Consider the following 20,163-nt stretch of genomic DNA (forward strand, 5'->3'; position numbering starts at 1 on the left):
TTCAGCCTCAGGACGCATATTTCACACTGTACTACAATTTACTGAGTCTAACGAGTACACACCTGGTCACTGCCATGGCATGGTTCATGCATTCCGCTATGTCCTGCCGCTTCTCCTCCACAGGCTCCAGAGGCAACCGCTGGACCAAGGACTCAAACTTGCGCATGACGGGGGTCAGCTGATTTTTCATAAGCAGCTGCTTCTTCTGAAAACACAGTGCATGTACAATACAAAGCCAACATTAACAAAACAGAAAAAGGGAGAGGGAGAAGGAGAGAGTACAGCACTGAATTTGTTAAATGGGAGAAGAAAAAAAAGAAAAGGGACCTTTTCACCATTTTTTCACATTTGAAGACCCGCACCCTGCCTTAAGCTAAATGCGGCTTAGGTGCGCCAGCACATTTGCCCTTGTTTAAGGGTGACCAGTTGGACTGATGAGGAGGAAATGCAACGGCATTCGCTTCAGCGCCTACTGTCATACGTCATTGCTTTTCCTCAGCAGTTTGAACTGCCCGTTTCAGATGCATTTTTGCCGAGAACCGTGATGCAGGAAAAGAATGTACATTGTCAACCTTTAATGAAACTGCCACTGATAGTACAGCTTCATGATGGTTTTAAAAGGGAAACATTGGTTTCTAACTTGGGAAGCAATGCTTTCATATTCTGGCAGTAGTGCAAAACAAATGAAAACACAAGATGAAGGAAACAGGACAGGGCATGTTTTCCTTACTGCATCTGTTACACAGTTGACTTGTGCTTCTGCCAAGATGGAATGCTACAAGACTCGCCAACTGTTAACCCATCACTAGTTGGTTTTATATTCCACCCCTGCGGGCTCTCGAGCTCATTAGCACACAGAACACGCAGGTAAAAAACACCTTAACTGCAACTTAAAGATTTTCCTGCCATAATGGTATTGCGACTTAATCGCCCCCTCCCATTTGCCACCCCTAGAGCGAGAACAGATGTGACGCACCTCAGCACTGAACTGTCCAGACACTATGAGCATGGCAGCTGCTTCGAAAAGGTAGAGCTGGTCATCGGGTGACAGGAGGGAGGCCATGGTGACGCCATTCTCAGTGGGGCACAGCACCAGCAGATCCTGCAGCTGCTTCAGGATGTCCTCGGTGAAGTTCAGCATGTGCGCCCTGGAAGAAAACACGCAGCAATAGTATCACCATGAGCCTGCGGCACAGAGCAGCATGAGGACATAAGGCCAACTGCAGGGGGAGGGGGAGAGAGAGTACTCAGTACTAGCACTCACTTGTGCGACTTGATGAACTTTGAAAACAGATAGGACACCCGGCTACGCACACTGGGACTTGGGTGGCGCAGGCCCCGCTCATCCATGAAGGCAACCTAAGCAGAGACAGCCCAGCTTTTAGAAACACTGCAGTAAAGCAGACCCCATGACACGTTACAGTGTGCCTCATGGTACATTACATCCAGGGCACAACTGGTTGCAATGCTCAAACCAAGCCAACTCAAATGCACTCTTGTGGCCCCGCTGAGTTTCGGTTAAAAAGAATCACTCCACTTGCCATGCTGGTCAAACCTCAATATGGCCCTCCTTCAGAAGCCAGTCAAAATTAACTGGTGAAATGCCACAGACCTCTGTGGATGTTGGCCAGGACTACGCTGTAAATCTGATTTATCCGGATTTTAAAAATTAATGGGGGTCAAATTAAGAAAATTTTACTGTAATTCGCCACTTCCTGCTCACTGGTGAACATGCAGCAGGGAAGGAATAAACAAAAGCTATGCTTACAAGAACATCTGGAATGCTTTCCGGGTCCTGGTTGAAGAACTTCTCGTATCGCACGATGGTCTCAAAGAACTGCAGAGTCACCGCTGGATGTCCATAGGTGCTGACACCGCTGGATATCAGCTATCGTGGATAAAGAAATGTGAACGAATGGAGCGTAAAAAGCTTTCCAATAAAAGCCAGAAGATGAAAGCTTTTGTTTAGCTGGTCAGCCAAGAGTCAGTTTAGCTGCAGCAGGTGCTCTGACTGCTAAGCTTCTGCGAGATACAGGCTATAATACAACGTGATGCCGTATATGTGTGACAATACCGAGTGTCTGCTTTTTGGCATCACTATAGCTCAGAGGGTTCTTGTTCCTAGTGTTAGTGCTGGCGCACAAGCCGTTGCTGTTCTCAGAGGTCGTGGAAAGAAACGCCACTCGACATTACGCATATCCGAACGATTCGAAAGCAAAAGGAGAACTGAGCTGGCACGAAGTGAGAGGCTATGATGCACATGGCTATCATGCTATCATGGCGTGATCAGGAGGAGCGATCAGGGTGCCGCACGCAAGTATCACGTGCGCTCTCTATGCTATAGCGCCAGCAAGCACATGCACTTCAAGCGGTGATGTCATAGCATGCGTCAGCCACAGATTTTCCACTGCGAGTGGCACTGGGGAGGTGAAAATTATGCTGACAGCAAAACACTGAGACTTTGGTGAAAGGGGGCCATAATGCTGACCATAAAAGTAAGCTGTGCAGCGCATATGTCACAATCAATGGAGTTGAATGCTGAAACAGACCTGCCGCATGATTACAACAATTGGTGCAACAGCATCAGGAGCTCCAGGTATCTGGACATTGTGGAATCCCTAGAAACAGGAGTTGGAAGAGAAGGAGAGAGAAAGAGAGAGAGCAAAATTGTATAGGTGATGCATTAGGCTGATGATGCCATTGCATACATGCATTGTTATTATGATGCAATACGCAAATCCATGTGAAAACTTCAGATTGTGGATTGGCTGAACAGAAATTGCTGATCAGAATCACAACTGAACTGTATGCAGTAACATGTAGTGTTACCACTGTGGACAATGAAAATTGCTGGCTGGCACTCCCTTACCCTTGCCCTAGTGTGCAAAAGCAGGCCAGATGTTCGCCAACTGACCTTGCCAGTCTTCCCCACTAGTTCAAACTTATGGAAAAAGTCTTTCCATGCTCTACAAGCCTACATCAGACTTTAACAAAATAGCGATCACATGCTGAATACGAGGGACAACCCCAATAGAAAATTCCTTGAAACATACATGTACCACAGAAAACACTAATCTGCATCAAAATAATTCTATGGTTCACAAGAACACATGGAATAAGCAGTGTTTTCAGCAACATCAAAAAACGCGTCTTTAGCAACTCCCAATAGAGGGAGCCACGGTTACAGGGACACAGGTGCAAGCAGTTCCAGAACTTCCAGTGCTTATCTGGGGCACTTTTAATTAGCTGGGAAGCTTAGCTATGTTCCAGAGCTTAAAAATCAGTTGGCAAGCTACTGCCAGGAAAAAGTTGCCGCGACTATTACTATGGAAGTTGAAGTGGTAATGGAGCACCACCCAGTGGACAACTATGGCTGAAAACCACCACAGGTTTGGCAGCATGGGACAGCCAATGGACAAGCAGCAAGAATGCAGAAAACGTGCCACTGAACTCAGCCTCACCGGAATGGCCTCACCAAGCAGGTATAAAAAGGAGATGGCAACTTCCACATCTTGGAATGGAAGGCTTCTCCAGTTCTGCAGTGTCGTGCTTATCATACCCTGTGTCAGTGACAGGGTCAGGTCCTTGTCCTAAGAAGGGGAACAAAAGCAGTCAATGGACGCCAAAATGTGTACACATTCTAATAAGCCCAGTATTAAACTCGACAGCAAGCACAACTTGCACAGATGCTAGCTCCCAGTATGAAAAGTGAAGAGAACTAATTTAGCCCTTTAAACCTCCCAATCCCCCCAGAAGTACATTGAAAGGCCATATCCATTGCATGTATTCATAACGTTTGAATGTTTAATGTTTCTTAATACTCTGCACACTCGTCTTGTAGCTGGGATTTATTCAAAACAGTAGAAAGAACAAAAGAAAGCAGAAGGAGATGAGACAGCTTGCTCCAGAGGTTAAAAGGCGAAAAATGTATGCCCCCGCCGACGCCCCCGTCATCAACAATTCTCATTAGTCTTAAGGTGAGACGCGGGTCCTGAAATGATAAAAAAATAAGAAAATATTGATTTTGCCTAAATGGCATATTCACGATCAATACACTCTAAAGTTCCTGCCTAAAAAGCTTCAGGGCCAAAATTCGACCTCCAATTACTAAAATATCTATATATTTGTCGCCTACCCCGAAACGGCGATTTCAGAGTGAAAGGTGGTAGGACTTCGTGCCCATCGCTTCCCATGACAGTGTCCCAGATTTTCTCAGCTTCATGTTTTTTGCAAAGATGACTAGCCTTACGGAAGTTTTTATTATGTTTTCATCGTGCAACATCAATTAGTAATTTTATACTGTTGGATTCAGAAAGGACTAAACTATGGCGCTATGCTGCGTTTGGCTGAGTGAAACATTTCAAATTTTGTGAACCATATCGTCACCTAACTATACTTCATAATTATGGTGCTTGGACAAAATTTAACATTTTTATATGATCATGTGCTTCACCAATATATATTTAGCACAGCTCCAAGTCTTTGGCTACAGCCCCATTTCAATCGAAACTAAAAAATTTCAAAAAGGGTCTGCAAGAATTTAAATAATTAAGCTTAAGTTATTTTCCTGTAATATGGCAACGAATTGAGATATACTGGAACTACTTTTTTTTTTTTTGAAAACCGGAGAGAACACCTAATTTTATTACAACATCTATGTTCACTTCAAGACCTGCGTCTCCCCTTAAGGTTATACCATAAAAACCGGAATATAGGTCGACCCCCCAACTAACCAATCCTAACAATGAAAAGAATCTTTTTCAATGGCAAAAGTAGAGAGTCACACCCTTACCTTGAAACAAATGCGACTCAACCAGTTGCACAATGGTGACAGTATTTATTTTCATTTAGATGCTGCTCGTATGTACACCCGGCCAATTTTTTAACACTATCACGCGCGACCATTGACCCGCGTGCTTGTCAGCGCCGTATTAACGGCACTGAGTGGCAAAACAAACGAGATGCGCACATGTGTACATCTTGATAAGGTGCTGACAAACACGCGAGGCGATGGTAGCGCGATATTGTTAAAAAATTGGCTGGGAGTACAGAGAAGGACATGAACTGTGCAAGCATTACTCCGAGTCATCAGAGTCTTCCCAACTCAAGTCGGATGACGATTGCTTCCCGCTGCCCACGTCCCATAGAGCAACATCCTCTGTGCCATCTAGTGCGTTGCTTATACTGTATTTCTTAGACTTCCGCACCATCTCCGCGGGGATATTTCTACGCCGACGACACCCAGTCACAAACCAATATAACTTTATGACAACTGAAACGTAAAACGGCGGTGCCGCAACGTCCCCACACCGCGCTGCTGCTGATGGACGCTGTGACTTCAGCCGGCCATTGTTGCAAGACTTCCGCAGTTTTTCCGCCAATGACCGGTATATAAGACAGGGGGTCGACTTTTTGCCATGTTTTTTTGAGAAAAAGTTTGACCTACATTCCGGTTTTTACGGTAACTTCCACCAACTCTCATATAGTAACCACTAAAATCCCCCCCTAGCAAGCAGCCTCTACATCCTGCGGCAAAATTCTATTCACAACACTATTAGAGCAGCTTCCTATGATAACAAATACAAAACTTGCAAAGTCTCACAATTGAAATGTACCAGCGCTTTTCTGGCATTCGTCCCGTTGACCCTTAAAGACGTGATACAACAACAATCGTCCTAGTGTATGGCCTTCAACAACACTGGCAAAGAGAGCTCGTGGCACCACAGTACAAAGAAGAATGGCTCTGCACCACTCAATCTAAGGACACTCGCAAACTCACCAGCTGAGCAATATTGTCAAACAGCACCTTCAATGTTTTCCTGTACTCTAAAAATAAGGCCTCATCTTCACCCTAGAGGGCCAGAAAAAGACAGATAAACATAAATGATGTTACAAAAATGCTCCATGTACACATCAGACTAACAGCACTTCAGATTAGTTAGAGTTACATACAGCTAACATTGTATAACTATCAATTTTTTATTGCGAAAGCAATACTAGTTGCACTTTCAGCCCGTCGCGTTAGCGAGGCCGGTAGCTAGCATATTAGCATATTGGATTGGACTGGACTCTATTGTATAACCGATGCATCACCACAAGTCTAACCACAAGCACCACCACCAGCTACACTACCAGCTGAAACATGGCATAGGTACGGATATTGCTTTCGCAATTACCGGGCTTAACCAAGCTAAGCCACAGCCATTTTTTTTGAGTGAGTGTCATTAAACTCATTTTTGTTATGTCCCTTTTATTCTGTATACTTCCTCTGCACTTTATGCCTTTTAAGCATGAAGGCATTTTTAAATAAAAATAAAAATGAACACTGCAAGGAGTCATGAAGGCCTGGCCCAAAAATATGGGCACTTCAGAAAAACTCGAACATTCAATTTTTTTTAAAGCAACTTTAAGCAGCCATTTGGCTGCTAGTAGAATCATAGCAAGGTCAAGGACCTATGCCTAACTTTTTTTCACTTTTACAGTTAGCACTGCGTATTCTAGTCTACTGTTTTTTGATAAAATAAGCATTCAAAAAGCGACAAACAAATTAATCGAAGCAACAAATAATAATATTTTTGTAATCCCCTATGTAATTAATGCTTGTCAGCCTTTTAGGGTAGGCAAATAAAAGTAGACTCACCTGGCGTTCAAATAAATAAGAGTTGTCATATTTGTATTTGTTAATTACTATGTACAACATCGCCTGAAACAAAAAGAAAAGAAAAACACAGTTAGAAGAACATAAAGTGCCAAGAATTGTCATAGAAAATGAAAACTACACAAACGACCACTTTTTACTTTTCATTCCCAAAAATGGGCTATGCAATGGGAACAATCGGGCATACTTAATCAGGCATACTTAGTGTAACCAGTGCTAGACCTAACAATGATAAGCGGGTCTGCTGTATCAAGCACTAGTTCAATATAAAACTAAACAAAATGGCAGTCCAAAGAAACACCTCAATCCTGCAATTATCACCAGGCAGAAATGCTCACCCGTACAAGATTTCCATCAATAAAAATCTTTGAAAACATTGAAGTCCCTTTGCACTACTATTAAATCATAATAGCCTTGAACCAATTAAGATATGTAGTCTTTTAGAAAGCGCAACTGACTTGCTAACAGATCACCCCAGTTTCAAATGATGAGAACAGCCACACTGCAAATGCTACTCTCTCCAATGTACAGATCATGCAAGGCTCTAAGATATCTGCCACAACACTGCACTGGGTGGCACAGTGACAAAATTGACTATCTTTTCTATCTTTAATATCAGCCTGCCTTCTAAAACAGGTCTGCAAGTTACTTGCGAATGTTTACTGTAAGACAACACAATCATATGTCAAAATCTGTGCTAAGACCAACAAGGAGATGATCTATCATCTAAACAGAGAAAACTGCAAAGACTGTCGCTTATTTACAGATGTCTAAAGATGAACTTTAAATCTGCCTGTTAAAAGCAGACATCTTCAAAAATAGAGTAATACCAGCGTTTGTCAAACTGCTTTTAAAAGTGGTCTCTCACTCTTTTAACACAAGCTTTAGACTGTGTGGACGGGTGAACCTGGCTGAATGAAGTGTGCTAGTTAAACATGCACACTAGTGATTTAGACCATCGCACACTCCTCAGCTAATTATCTTTCAAAAAGAAATCCAGAAATAAACATATTATCCACACCGGCTAACGTTGAAAAATGCAACTTGAATCAGACACAAAGGCATTTATTCACAATTTCCGATCAGCAGTGGTTATGGCACTCAGCTGCCGACCCAAAAGATGCGGGTTTGATTCCGGCCGCAGAGGTCGAATTTCAATGGAGGTGAAATACTAGAGGCCCGTGTACTGTGCGATGTCAGTGCGCGTTAAAGAACTCCAGGTGGTCGAAATTTCCGGAGACCTTCACTACGGCGTCCCTGATAGCCAGAGTCGCTTTGAAACGTTAAACCCCTATAGACCATAAACCATAAAATTTTTGGCATAAGGTCTGAACAGCTCCTTCTCTAGTGCCCGCAGAATTCAGTCCACATTTGCGCTATCTAAAAGACCAAAAGGAGCTTTACAACAGATCTCGTTCATTGATGGCAATGATGAAAGCGGCCGAAACCTTTTCCATGTTGTTTCCGGATGCTTCGCCCCTTGCACCTATGCATTGCGGGGAAGCTGCCGTAATGCTAACTGTCGCAGCATTTTAGCATTTCATGCTGCATTCCCCAGACCCAGCCCGGTAGTATGTGAGAGCATTGTTGTCATTCTCAGATGCCTCGCCCTTGCCCTTAAGCACCACGAAGAAGCAGCTGCACTTCTCTTCTCCATGTTGCGTCCCCACAGGAATGGCCCGCTCATTTGTTAATGTAAGTTTCTTTGTTTTATTTTTTTTAATGCTTTGCCCATTTGCAAATATGCACTGCAGAGAAGCCAACACTGCAAATGACTGCCCATGCATTCCAGCTCTTCATGTCGCATGCCACCGGAGTATGGCCCCAGTTTCATGTTAGAACATGTGTAGTTGGTTGCTGAACATATTACTGTATAAACGCGTGTAAGGGCCGCACCCGTGTATGGGCCGCACCCCGTTTTCCCGAAGGAAATCTTAAAAAAAAAATAAATCCGTGTAAGGGCCGCACCCGAACTTTCCATGACCCAGGCAGGAATAGCCTTCTAAATGCACGCGCCGTGGCCTCCGTGATCGGCTCCGGCTATGGACAACGGTGCGCTCGATCGTGGAGGCCAAGCACGCGCACAAGAGCTTCCAAAAACCGTCCATGGATGGCGCTCGAGGCCGCAGCCATCATCATCGGCAATTTTTTCTCCCCCGCGCCTTCCCGTTATCTTTCCTTCCTCCATGCGTTATCTACATCGGCATCAGTATTGCCAGCTCCAGCCTTTTATGGCGTGTTAGCGCGTTCACCGTAGTTGTGGCTTTCGCGTGCTGCCGCCGGGTAATGCAGATTTAGCACAATGGGCAAGCACCTTATCAGTTACACGGCTGGCCCGGGCTGGGAGTTAGCTCTCGAATGCGGCAAGCGTGCGGCGGACAGGGAATTCGACGTGGCCGAGAAGTGCGTCCGATGATCGTGCAATCAAAAGGGTGCATTGAGAAAAACAAGCTGCAAAAAGCGCGCTTTCCGAGGCGAGCCGTGCGAGTTTCCTGAACTGGAAGAAGAGCTGCTCTGCTATGTGATGGAAATGCGGAACAACGGCTACGCGTTGACAGCGGACATGCTGTGCGGCTTCTTTGGAATGAGCGTGCACCAGAGCACAGCACCAGCTCAGAGTCGAAATACTCCGTGAGTGACGACTGAACGTAGCATAAATGCCGCTCATTTCCTGATTGGTGTGTTTTTAATTAAAATTTTTTTTTTTTTTCGTATGTCGCGATATGGGCCGCACCCCGAAAATTGGCCCCCGAATCTGGAAAAAAAGTGCAGCCCTTACACGCGTTTATATGGTATGTACAACTAGAATTTGACAACATTTTAAAAGTGGTAGCAGGGAAATCGTGTTATATCAGGGAACATATTTACTACAAGAAAAATGCTCAACTCAATGGGACGTTTTCCGAAAAATTGCTGCGATTTCGAGCGTACAAACCAAGAAATGGTATGAAGCAGGAATGTATCGATGAGATTTCGCTGTACTAGTTATGTCTGATGTTAAATATTACCAAAACCAACCGCACATCTCCAGCAAAGGTGTGCGGGCTAGGCAGAGCATTTTTGACTTCACTGAACTCAACTCTGACTTTGTGTCGGGTGGAACCGTTTGAAAACACAATTCACACAGACAAAGAAACAGGGCCCAAGGCAGTACCTCAATGTTAGTCTTGTCTGGCTGCGTGTAGTTCCCGGCCTGCTTGAGGTACTGGATGTATTCACGTGCAAACTCGGCTACCCCCTGGGACACGTCGTCATCCTCGTGGCCCAGAAACTGCAGCATGAGCGGAATCTTGGAGGCCAGCTCCGTCTGCACCAGCTGCCGGCTGGCTGCGTCCCCCTTCTTCTGCAGTCTGCCAACAAAAGGAAAAAGATTTCCAGCCTTGCCCTTGGCGTTTTACACCTCTACAAGTGGTGGGCTGAAAAAGGAACAGGCGTCTCCCGCAACCGACCACACTGGACAAGGGAATCGCCACACCCTTCCTTTACCCGAGAAGAAGCCCATGCATGGCGACGTCGGCTAACTAATTCCTTCCCCCGTCTGTTTGCCTTTCACCTCTTCCCCCCCGCACAATAAACCCCTTCCTGAAGCAGGGCCCAGGGTCTATTACTGCACCTAGGAATGCCCACATGCCCCTCGCTACCGTCCTATTCCTCTACCCACAACTTCTTCCCCGGACACTGACTGCTGACCATCTTAGACCTGCAGGAGCAGAGACAGCTGATCTAGCGGGCAAGCGGCGTGGTGCGAGACAGTACGGCCCTCCTCAACTATGGGCTCCACCCTATAAAAAAGCTGCCTATGGCACGCACACACACAGGAAAGCTAAGGAAGCACTGTGTGCCAGGACAAAGAGCTGAAAATAATACCGGTTTTCAAGCAGGGTATGTGTGTTCTCTACTAGCCTAGCCTTTGAGCAAATTCTTTTTTGTTGCGAGCCCCACTAAATGCAACCATTTCCATTACTGTCGTCAGTTCTAGTATCTTTAATTTTCACTTTTTGAATGTCCCCACGATGTTTGAAATAATGAATTTTTGCATCAACGACCACCATGCAATTAAAAAAAAAAAAGAATGAATGTGAAAGCACAGGCAACACAATAGTACCATCTGTCGGGCTAGTTGGTTGCGATCCATATGTATCAGCAGCGCGAACACAACATGGGAAGAAGAAGGAGAAGAAGGTAAAGAGCGCTGAACTTCCAACTTTTATTTGAGCAAAAACTGAACCCGCACTTTTATACACATACCAGGTAAAATCCCACCAGGGGAGGTAATCAAGGCACGCAATCGAATTGGGACCAACACAATGTCCAGGGCATCAATATGATAACTACTATCGCACTATACAAAGACTTCCATGAAATGAAGCACGAATGACATGCGGAAAAACAAGACAATGTAAAAACAGGGTTGAGTGTGCACAAATGGAAAAATGAAAAACAGATTTGAGGGCGCGAATTTTGCTAAAAGCAAAAAAACATGAGAAGGCGAGACACGGTAAAAAACGTAAGCTCAAATAAAAGTCTTTGCTCAAATAAAAGTTGGAAGTTCAGCGCTCTTTACCTTCTTCTCCTTCTTCTTCCAGTGTTGTGTTCGCGCTGCTGATACATATGCAACACAATGGCACAGAATCCCTGGGTACATAAAATTTCCTCCCCGGTTCTTGACAATAATACTATTTCTTATTGCGCAAAATTATGTTCAAAGAATTGTACAGAGGTGTTTTCTTTTCCTTTTACTGGACAAATAGGTGATGATGGAACTTACTTTGAGTAGGCATCAAAGACCTGAATGCCAATTGCATTGACAAGCTTAGCAAGCTTGATGAGGAAGTCTACATCTTCTCCCTAGAACAAAGCAACAGAGAAGCAGTTTTCGTCACTCACTGAATAACCAATGGCTTTTTTTCTGGTGTGCGCAAATATTTGAAAATTCGAATACGAATTTGTTCTAATATTTGTTATCCGGTTCATATTCGATTGGAGAAATAGATATTCAAGAATTTACACACATTCGGCAGTAAACGAATGCCGCGTCGACTTTCATATCTAACAGCTGCAAAGCCACAATATCTGGGCGAATTATCTGCAGATTGAGTGTAGTGGATACAAAGGCGTCCTCTCGACTTTCTTCTTCGTCCCTTAGCACCTAGACTAATCAAATTTGGATGCTGCTAGGAACTGACCTTGCGCGAAATTTGGCAAGTGGGCTTTCCCATATATCACACGTGATGAGAACAAGATGGCTGACGACCCGCACTGAACAATCAACGTGAAAGAGTGAGCTTTTTCCGACATGCAGGAAAGCCCACTCGTGGAATTCAGCATCAGACTCCCGAAGGGTGGCTGAGACATGCGCACAATGGTAGGTGCGACGACACTAGGCCATGAAGTACTAACCAGGCTGCATAGTTTTGGTTTCTGAGCTTCGTCGCCAGCCCAAGGCAACAACTACTATCAACCCTACATTTGCTAATCATCCGTACCTAGTCGTATGCCGATTTCGTGTCTCACTGATCAGTTTTCCTTTTTTAGAAGCAGTCTTGCCATTCCAACGCCACTGTGCATTCCCCTCATTTATTGATCACTTTGATCTTCCAGCATGCTGAAACTGCGCACTCGTCATGAGCTTTTCGGACTTTTTGTTTTCTTTGGCAACCATTTGGCAGCCACACAAAGATCAGTGCAAATGGGACTATGACAAACTTCACGCAGCACATCTCAGTGCACTTTCCTCATGCAATTTAAAAGCGGGGCAACAAACAGCATCAGCATAAGCATAGCGCATGATACAGGCCTCATTATAATTAAGAAAATGTCTAAAATAATTAACTTAACAAAAGAAATATAGTAACTCAAAGCTCCCATTGTAATAACTATTTATAACCTAATTTTAACGCAGTCGTATCTTCACGGCAATGGTTAGAGTGAACCACTAATCTCCTAAAACGTTTTCGATGTGGCAGTTCAAAACTATCGCATCCTACCAGACGTCTTGCTGTTTTGCTCCATGCAAGACAAGTGGGGGCCATCAATATCTCACCGTGAAGATGGTTGTTTGGCTGCCTAAATGCTACTACACCCATCTGCAGCCCCTCAGACGTACTTAAAACTGGCAGTCAAAATGTCTGTGACCGCAATGCAACTACGGCCACAAGGTTAAATCCCAGCGTCCTAAAGCCTCCATAATGAGGGCCAACCATGCCAGCCTACGCGGAGTAAAGTCCCAGCACTTGCCTCGGACACCGTGAGCACCCCTGCCCTCTGGAGGACCATGGAGAGCGACTCGACAAGGCGCAGCTTGTCGACCGGCTCCATGCCCTTGGCCAGGATCTCGCACACGCAGTCACAGGCCGACTCCCGCAGAGCCGGCAGGGACAGGAAGTGCACCAGGGCATCGACAAAGCGGTCGTTGGCCACCAGGCCAATGTCAATCCAGGCTACGTACGCACCCACAACCTCCAGGCACAGCCGACACAGCTCGACTCCAGCAGGACTTTGGCACTGGCTGGTCTGCGGCGGGAGGGAAATTGGGAACCAGAAATTAATCTCCGCCACAAGAATATTGTTACTTCGTTCACTGTATACCCCGTACACACAGGTACAATGAAGAGAAGTGTCCAAGCCTTTTTAAGTTGCCCAGCAGTTGCAAGGAATCTAAAGGGACAGACCACTGACCAAAATGTGTCGAGAGTTTATGATGGAAATAAAAAGAATGTGCTTCATATTGTGAGAATTGAACACAGCAAAATCGAAGAAATGAGGATTTTTTTTTTTTTAATTTGGCATTGAAAATTACCTTGAGTGTCACCTTGCGGTCAAACCTTGCCATTATTAGTGTAGTGCATTACGTCACCACATCTAGGTAAAATGTGAGATTTGTTTTAAATGCAGTGTTTTTATTCCTTTCGTTCTGGAGTGTTCACGTTTTATTAGTTTATGCTCTCTCCAGTATGCCCTTCGATGAATAGCAACGCACCCTTTGTTTCGATCAAGATTTATTTCTAGCTATTGTCACTAGATGACGCCACTGCGTTTTGCATTTCTTGGGTGAAACAGCAACCATGGTCCACTAAAATTTTTTGCCGAGGAGGTGTACGTCACTGTGCTGTAATAGTTTTCAATGCGGAAACTGAAATGGATGCCACTCTGTATTAAAAATGTCTAATTACTGTCTGGAGGGCGAGATTTAGCACATTATTATTTGGTACATCACTTCTGCCAGTGTGCAATCGCTGTTGCTTTCACTTCCCATGGTTTCCAGCATCGGCCTACATGAAAACGAGTGTATGTTGTGATCGCAAAATTCTCAGTGGAAATAGTTTACAGCATTTCTAAGAGAACCGTAGTAGAATCGAGCACCTTCAACAGCAAGCTTTCTGTTGCATTGACAAAAATCAGTAGCTTAAAATTCAGAGTTCTGTTCCTTTAATGCCTGCTTGGGGGTATTGGACATTTTCAGAGAACACTCTATACTTCTATTATTATAAATTTTAGTCAAAGAAAAGACGCAATTAGTGCACATAATTTGAGTGTTCGGCTTTGAAGAGCTCCTACGATTGGCTCGCATATATATTTTTATCGCCCCTGTAAACATGCCGCACCCCTGCAAAACCTGCTGCGCCCGTCTTCTTTTGAACTGCGTTAGCTCGCCAGCTGAAAATGCAGAGTCACGCACTTCCAAGCTTTGAATCTGAGCAACAGTGAGCAACAATTATGTCAACTAAGTGGCCAAACAAGAAAGCAACAAAAGTCTGCAGTCTTACCAGAATAGTGTACCAGGAGTTCACCAGGTCTACAACGTGCGTTTCCCGGATATTGTCCTTCAGTAGTCGGTTTCGATCTTGCTCCTGTCCAAATTGGGCAGCATTAGCCGAAAGCCGATGCAAATCCACGCACATACTTCAAAGTCTGACAGTTCAAAGCCAGTACAAACAATGTCTGAACAAAAGCCCTCTCTATTACGCAGCTGTAACATGCGCAGCATAATCTGCTTCAGCTACTGCACAGCATTCTCCTTTTCCTTTAACACGTGCAAGCAACAAACTCCAAGCCTCCAACACATTCTGCACTTAGGAGAAGATGAGGCTAATGCGATGCCCACCTTGGCAGTGCGGGGTATCTCGCAGTCTGCAATGTCACTGTTGATGGCAAGCAGGACCCGAAGGTAGGCGTCTACTGCAGGGGGTCCGAGAGACAACGTGTGGAGTATGTCGGTGAAAAAGCTCGGCCAGCGTGCTGGGTAGTCCCAGAGGAAGACCCAGCACACCAGCTGTGCCACTTTGTTCCGGATGAAAACCTTTTCAGGCACTGGAGCATACACCTAAGGCAAAAAAAAAAAAAAGTTACTGGGTACACGCTGGTGAGAAGATATGCCAGCGTGTTTCAGTCTGCAACCTTAAACAGTACAGAGGAGTTTGACTTCATTGGAAATTTCATAGCATACTGTCAGGGGCTATCCTGGAAAGGAGGAGGATTACCAACTCACCTGTAGCTGTATCCATTGGCTAATAAAGGTCCGCACAGCCTGCTGATCTCCCTCCTTCGCAGCCTCATACCTGCAGTGCACAGGTAGCGCTTCAATATGCTTCCGATGACAACTGCTCGAAACCAAGAAATGCCAAAGCCAACCTTACCCTGTCTTAATGTAGTGTTCCAGGACACTCAGGCAGAAAAACTTTACTGAGTCATCCCTGGAAGCAGAATAACAAATGACGTTTTAGGAAAGGGTGAAATCTTTGCAATGAATGGGCACCTTTCATTGCACACAAGTGCAGCCTGCCCCCAAGCTTCCCAGCAAATAGGGAAATGAGTGCAGGCACAGTGAATGCACCTTTTCTCACAGCTGATAGACTCACTTAGGCTACTTCAGCCAACAAGCAAGTTTCAGGCCATCAATCCTCACAAGGATTAAAATTGGAATAAGGCCCCGGGCTTCCGAATTTGAACAGTAAAAAGAGAAAGTGATGCTCACTGAACAGAGGGCTGCAGAAGCATCTGCATGGATAGCTGCCAGCCATTTGGAGCATTCTTCAGCTGCTCAAAGTACTGCAGTGCCTGTGTTAATGACCAAAGAGAAATCGTGATCAACACTGAGGCCTCGTTAACCATAGATGCCAAATTAAAGGCAGCACTTTTAAGTATGTGCTCTGGAGTGGTTGCCAGTGCAAGCTCAGCAATGACTCAAGTTTTGAACCTTCATTTCTTTAGAACTGCTGCTGCCTGTGATGCATAAAGCTATAGCCACATCTGGCAGCCATGTCATTGGACGAGACAGGCATGAAGGATTGTACTGCGCACTGAACACTTTTAACACAGTGACGTGGTAATTTCTGAAGGCATTTACATTAATGGAGTTTGGCATAGTCTGTCAATTATAAACCGCCTGTCAGCATAACAAACATCTGTGCAGCACTCGAATAGAATTTCATGGTAATTAAGTTAACTACTTTTTCGCATCTGTGGCCCAAAAATAATGTGAGGCAAAATCTAGGAACTCCTCTGTTGTGTGCTGGCTATGATTGAAATAGTTGTGAGGCAACAAAAGATGTCATAAACACTTTTTATTTGCATCAAAGGCACAAACATAAATCCTCTACAACACTTTGCGTCGTCAAGAGTCACGCTGATCAGTCAACAACTCCACTGCAAGATGTCAGTTGCAATGACCTTCAATTTGCCTATGACATGCCAGCCGTGACCACCTTATCCATGTTTGTTTCTCCGAGTACTTCCTCGGTCCGCCCAATTTCTTTTTAGACTATATTTGCTTTGGTGACCACTCTGCCTTTCAAATAGAGAGACAATTACCTGCTCTGTACGTTGCATGCCCTACCCAAGTCCTTTTACTTTAGCTAGTATATAAGCTCAAATTTGGTTCTGCTCAATCTGTCATCTCTTGATGTCATACGCAATTTCCTTTCCACTTATCAGGCACACTGGAAGCTTTTTCAACTGCCTGACATATTAGCCATCTACTGGTTGTTTCAGCGAATGGTTCCAAAAATTTCTAGAAACAGGGTGGTCCAAAAACTTTTCAGCTGCAGCAAGCGCCGGTAATTCTGAAAAGCATGACATTAGCGAATTCATTAAAATTTATCAATAATTCTTTTAATCAGCACTGCCTTGTAGTTAGGGCCAATGGCAAGTTCACAGCCACAGACAAGGCGATGCCAGCTTTTCAAACACAGAAAAAAAGTAATTCCATAAAGGTCCGCATCATGAGAAAATTTGGTGCATTTTAAAGCATCAGATTTGTTAAGCATTAGTGCATTAGTAGAGGAGGGCTAAGCAAAGTGCTCTTGCAGTGGTCAAGCAACATGCTCCAAGTGTGCTGAATACATTAAAATAACACGCTGAACTGGATATTCGCAAAATTTTTCTTTTGAATGAGTCTTACGTAGAACACACGGATGACTTCTTGAGTCAAAGTACAGTAAAACACTATTTTGCTCACCCTGGCATGTGCAGCCTGGTCCCCACGTGCAAGGAATCCTTGAATCACCTGAACGTCCATGGCGCTGGAATGTCAAGTCCTGGAATGATCGAGGAAGGAAATTTATTTGCCTAATGAGAAATTCATTATTGATAGCCAGGCACACAGCCCATTTTTTTTTTCAAGGTGGGAGTGGGGAGGGGAGGAGGCACTGAAATCCTATTCAACAGACTGTTAGGTCAACTTTGTTTTGAAAAGGCAATTAGAAACTCAGATCTCAGCATGTCATCAGTTAAAAGCCTATGCAACAATGCAAGATGGCAGGCATTTGCTTTAAGAGGCACTGTTCTGAAATGCAGTTGCAACAAACGTGGTCAAAAGAACTGTGTGAACAGCCTTTCCACTTTAGCATCACAGCATGACTGCTTACTGGTTAGAAACAAGACTACTTAAACACGAACAAGACTGTTTAGAAGGTTAACGCTTCATTTTCTTTGGAAGCAACCTTCTGTGAAGTGCAACATCATGTATGGAAGAACCGTGGAAGAACAACAATTTATTGCGACTAGGTGCATGCCACTATTCAAAACGCACCAAAAAAGTACAGGACGTTTCTGGGCAAAGGAGCAGCAAATGGGGGTGGATTTATGGGGGGCATTTCTCCCCATAAGTAAAGAACCTTGCACAGAAAAACCATGCTGAATCCCATCATTTTTTTCTTGATGAAAATACGCAGGAAACACATGGTTCAAATAGAACCACACCCCCCTTCCAAAGTGCCCTCTTAATGAGTGACTGCTAAATCTGTCCCTGACAGCAAAAGAAGTTGAATCTCCATACAGTATGGGCTTTCACAATTTTGTACCTGGTTACATGCTCAGACTGCGAAAATTGAGTTTGTTCATGTCTTTGTGGGACAATAATATGCAGTTTTCGAGTGTCTCACAATAAGGCCTACCCTGGAGAAAATTTATGCGGTGCTGTAATGAGGCTCACCATACTATTGCGTTTAACCTTACAGACACAACATACGACTTTCCCAGTATGAAAGCAGATTTAACTTTCAATTTGGTTATTAACGGAGACATTTCTCGATTTGAAATGGCACCAACTGTAGATATCACTGGCTTCACTGCAGCGAAACAGTTCAGTTCCACAACATGTATACTTGCTTGAGCAAGTTGCGAACAAGTTCTGAGCATACCAAAACACTGCACAGATGTGCGACAGTGAAGAAGTGCCATTAGACACATTGAATCTAAGGAACTCACACACTGAATTTAAGGAACTCAAGTGGGCTGTAAGGCAGTTTATTCCTTTTTATTTAAAGATGAGAAGACACCTTGCTCCTGAAAGCTCACAGAGCAGTTGACATAATGATCAATGCAAGTTTACACAGCCATCAACATCACGACCTCTCTCTCCAGCACAAACAACAGGGGATCAGCACATAATTGGAGCACTTCTAGCGGCTACGTGAGATTGGTACGCACAGCCTCAATGCATCCTGCCAACCATGCAGGCCTGGTCGTTAAATAGGCTTTGGCAGGAACTACCGACAATGTAGTCTCCCCAAAAACAATGTGTATATGTGAGCATGGCAAGATCAGCCACCTCATTTTATTTTGCACAATGTATGTTGCGATCACTCACACGTACACCTTTTATATCATGCCTATGGAAAATGGACCTTCGTGATATCCTTTGAGATCATTCTCTTCCAAGAAAAACATTACAAGTGACTGCCACCCATAGGACAATATGCAAAGTGGATGATATGTATCGACAATAAATGTTTATTCTTCCTCCTCTTAATATGCAATGCTTCTGACCTTGGCCGAATTCGTCAACTCATGTTTCGCCGAAAGGTCAGTTCTAGACTCATTTCTCGTTTGCGTTCTGGAGGAAATTTGCGGAACGAGTGACTTATCTTGCGACTACAGCGGGGCAGTTCACCTATTTGTATCGGCTCATTGCGGTGGACGTGGCTTTCCGCTCTTTTAGGTGTTAAGTGAGTACACACCTACTTGCGCTGTACTTGAAGCATTTTCCACTAACTCGTATAGGGACAGGGAATCTTATTCTAATCTGTCAGAAACGAGCCACAACGGTGCAATTTCACTAGCTCCTTATGCACGGGTTTGCGACAGACAGGCTCAACCGAGGTACTGCGACAAGTTTTCCCGAAGGAGAGCAGCTGTGGCTAGCACGCTGAGCATCGCTACGAGATAAAACGCTGATCTGCTGATAACACTGTACAACGGCCACCGCTGGCACATAAGATCATAGTGCTCATCTAAGAAAACGTCGCGAATGCTTTGCGCGCTGACTGCTACGCGCTGTATAAGTGCTGTTCGTATGAATGAATCCCATAACGGTGGGACGTTTGATTCGTTAGCAAAAGAAAATGAGCAAACAGAGGCCAAATATTTTTTTACCCTTCAGGAATAACTCGCAATCTTCCACACAAAGCGCCGTGTCAGTGATAGGATGAGCGATCAACGGCACAGCTGTCGACTCGCGAGGGCATGATGAAACATTGCCCGAAGGCATGGCATGCCGCACACATCCGAATTCCAGGCTGAGCCCACGTGCAAGCCGCACGGACTAAGTGCAAGAGAGCGGTGATGCCAATAAGCTTTAAACAAAGCCATAAAATAAAAGTCACCATGCGCAAGGCCTTGCTTTCATGACGGTGAATACTTACGGTCATGTTTTCATTACGAAGTCAGCAAAGGGCTCCGGCATCTTCAACACTGCCGACGAGGCACATGCGATACCTCTCCGATACCATATAGAGACACAGAAACTGCACTAAAAATCCTCTAGTGCAGTATTAAAGAGTGAGCTTTGCCGCAGTTTCAGTCAAAAATATTCTTGTTTTAACTAGCTGTCAACAGCCAGGTTCACTGCTGTCGATGAATTAAATTCCATGCTCCATCGCCACCTCAATAATAAAACGCCATGTCTCGTTGACAAGTTCTAATACCGCAGCCAATAGAAATATTACTATGCCACTGCATTAAAAAATGCGTTGCGTATTTTTCACAAAAAATTAAATAAATAATTT

The 20,163-nt window shown here is 44.5% G+C and overlaps 1 protein-coding gene across 3 annotated transcripts in view; it reads right to left on the reverse strand.

Moving 5' to 3' along the window:
• Positions 1–20,075, reverse strand: part of LOC149358558 (exportin-T-like) — a 30,597-nt gene extending 10,522 nt beyond the window's left edge. For 2 of the 3 annotated variants that reach the window (XM_089570656.1, XM_089570654.1), the window contains exons 1-18: positions 19,801–20,075; positions 17,115–17,193; positions 15,633–15,715; positions 15,295–15,351; positions 15,147–15,216; positions 14,763–14,981; positions 14,425–14,508; positions 12,896–13,171; positions 11,427–11,506; positions 9,813–10,008; positions 6,641–6,703; positions 5,780–5,851; positions 3,462–3,590; positions 2,550–2,618; positions 1,769–1,888; positions 1,265–1,359; positions 977–1,148; positions 63–205 (exon numbers count right to left, since the gene is read on the reverse strand). In XM_089570656.1, coding sequence (XP_089426782.1) covers positions 63–205; positions 977–1,148; positions 1,265–1,359; positions 1,769–1,888; positions 2,550–2,618; positions 3,462–3,590; positions 5,780–5,851; positions 6,641–6,703; positions 9,813–10,008; positions 11,427–11,506; positions 12,896–13,171; positions 14,425–14,508; positions 14,763–14,981; positions 15,147–15,216; positions 15,295–15,351; positions 15,633–15,715; positions 17,115–17,174 — 1,988 coding nt within the window. In that variant the 5' untranslated portion in view covers positions 17,175–17,193; positions 19,801–20,075. Of the gene's footprint in view, positions 1–62; positions 206–976; positions 1,149–1,264; positions 1,360–1,768; positions 1,889–2,549; positions 2,619–3,461; positions 3,591–5,779; positions 5,852–6,640; positions 6,704–9,812; positions 10,009–11,426; positions 11,507–12,891; positions 13,172–14,424; positions 14,509–14,762; positions 14,982–15,146; positions 15,217–15,294; positions 15,352–15,632; positions 15,716–17,114; positions 17,194–19,800 lie in introns of all 3 variants that reach the window. The other variant, XM_089570655.1, reaches the window with a different exon arrangement.
• Between the last annotated feature and the right edge of the window lie 88 nt (positions 20,076–20,163).

The sequence above is a fragment of the Amblyomma mixtum genome, chromosome 2, assembly GCF_055824585.1.
Source record: "Amblyomma mixtum isolate Tamu chromosome 2, ASM5582458v1, whole genome shotgun sequence".
In the NCBI taxonomy this organism is placed as follows: Eukaryota; Metazoa; Arthropoda; class Arachnida; order Ixodida; family Ixodidae; genus Amblyomma; species Amblyomma mixtum.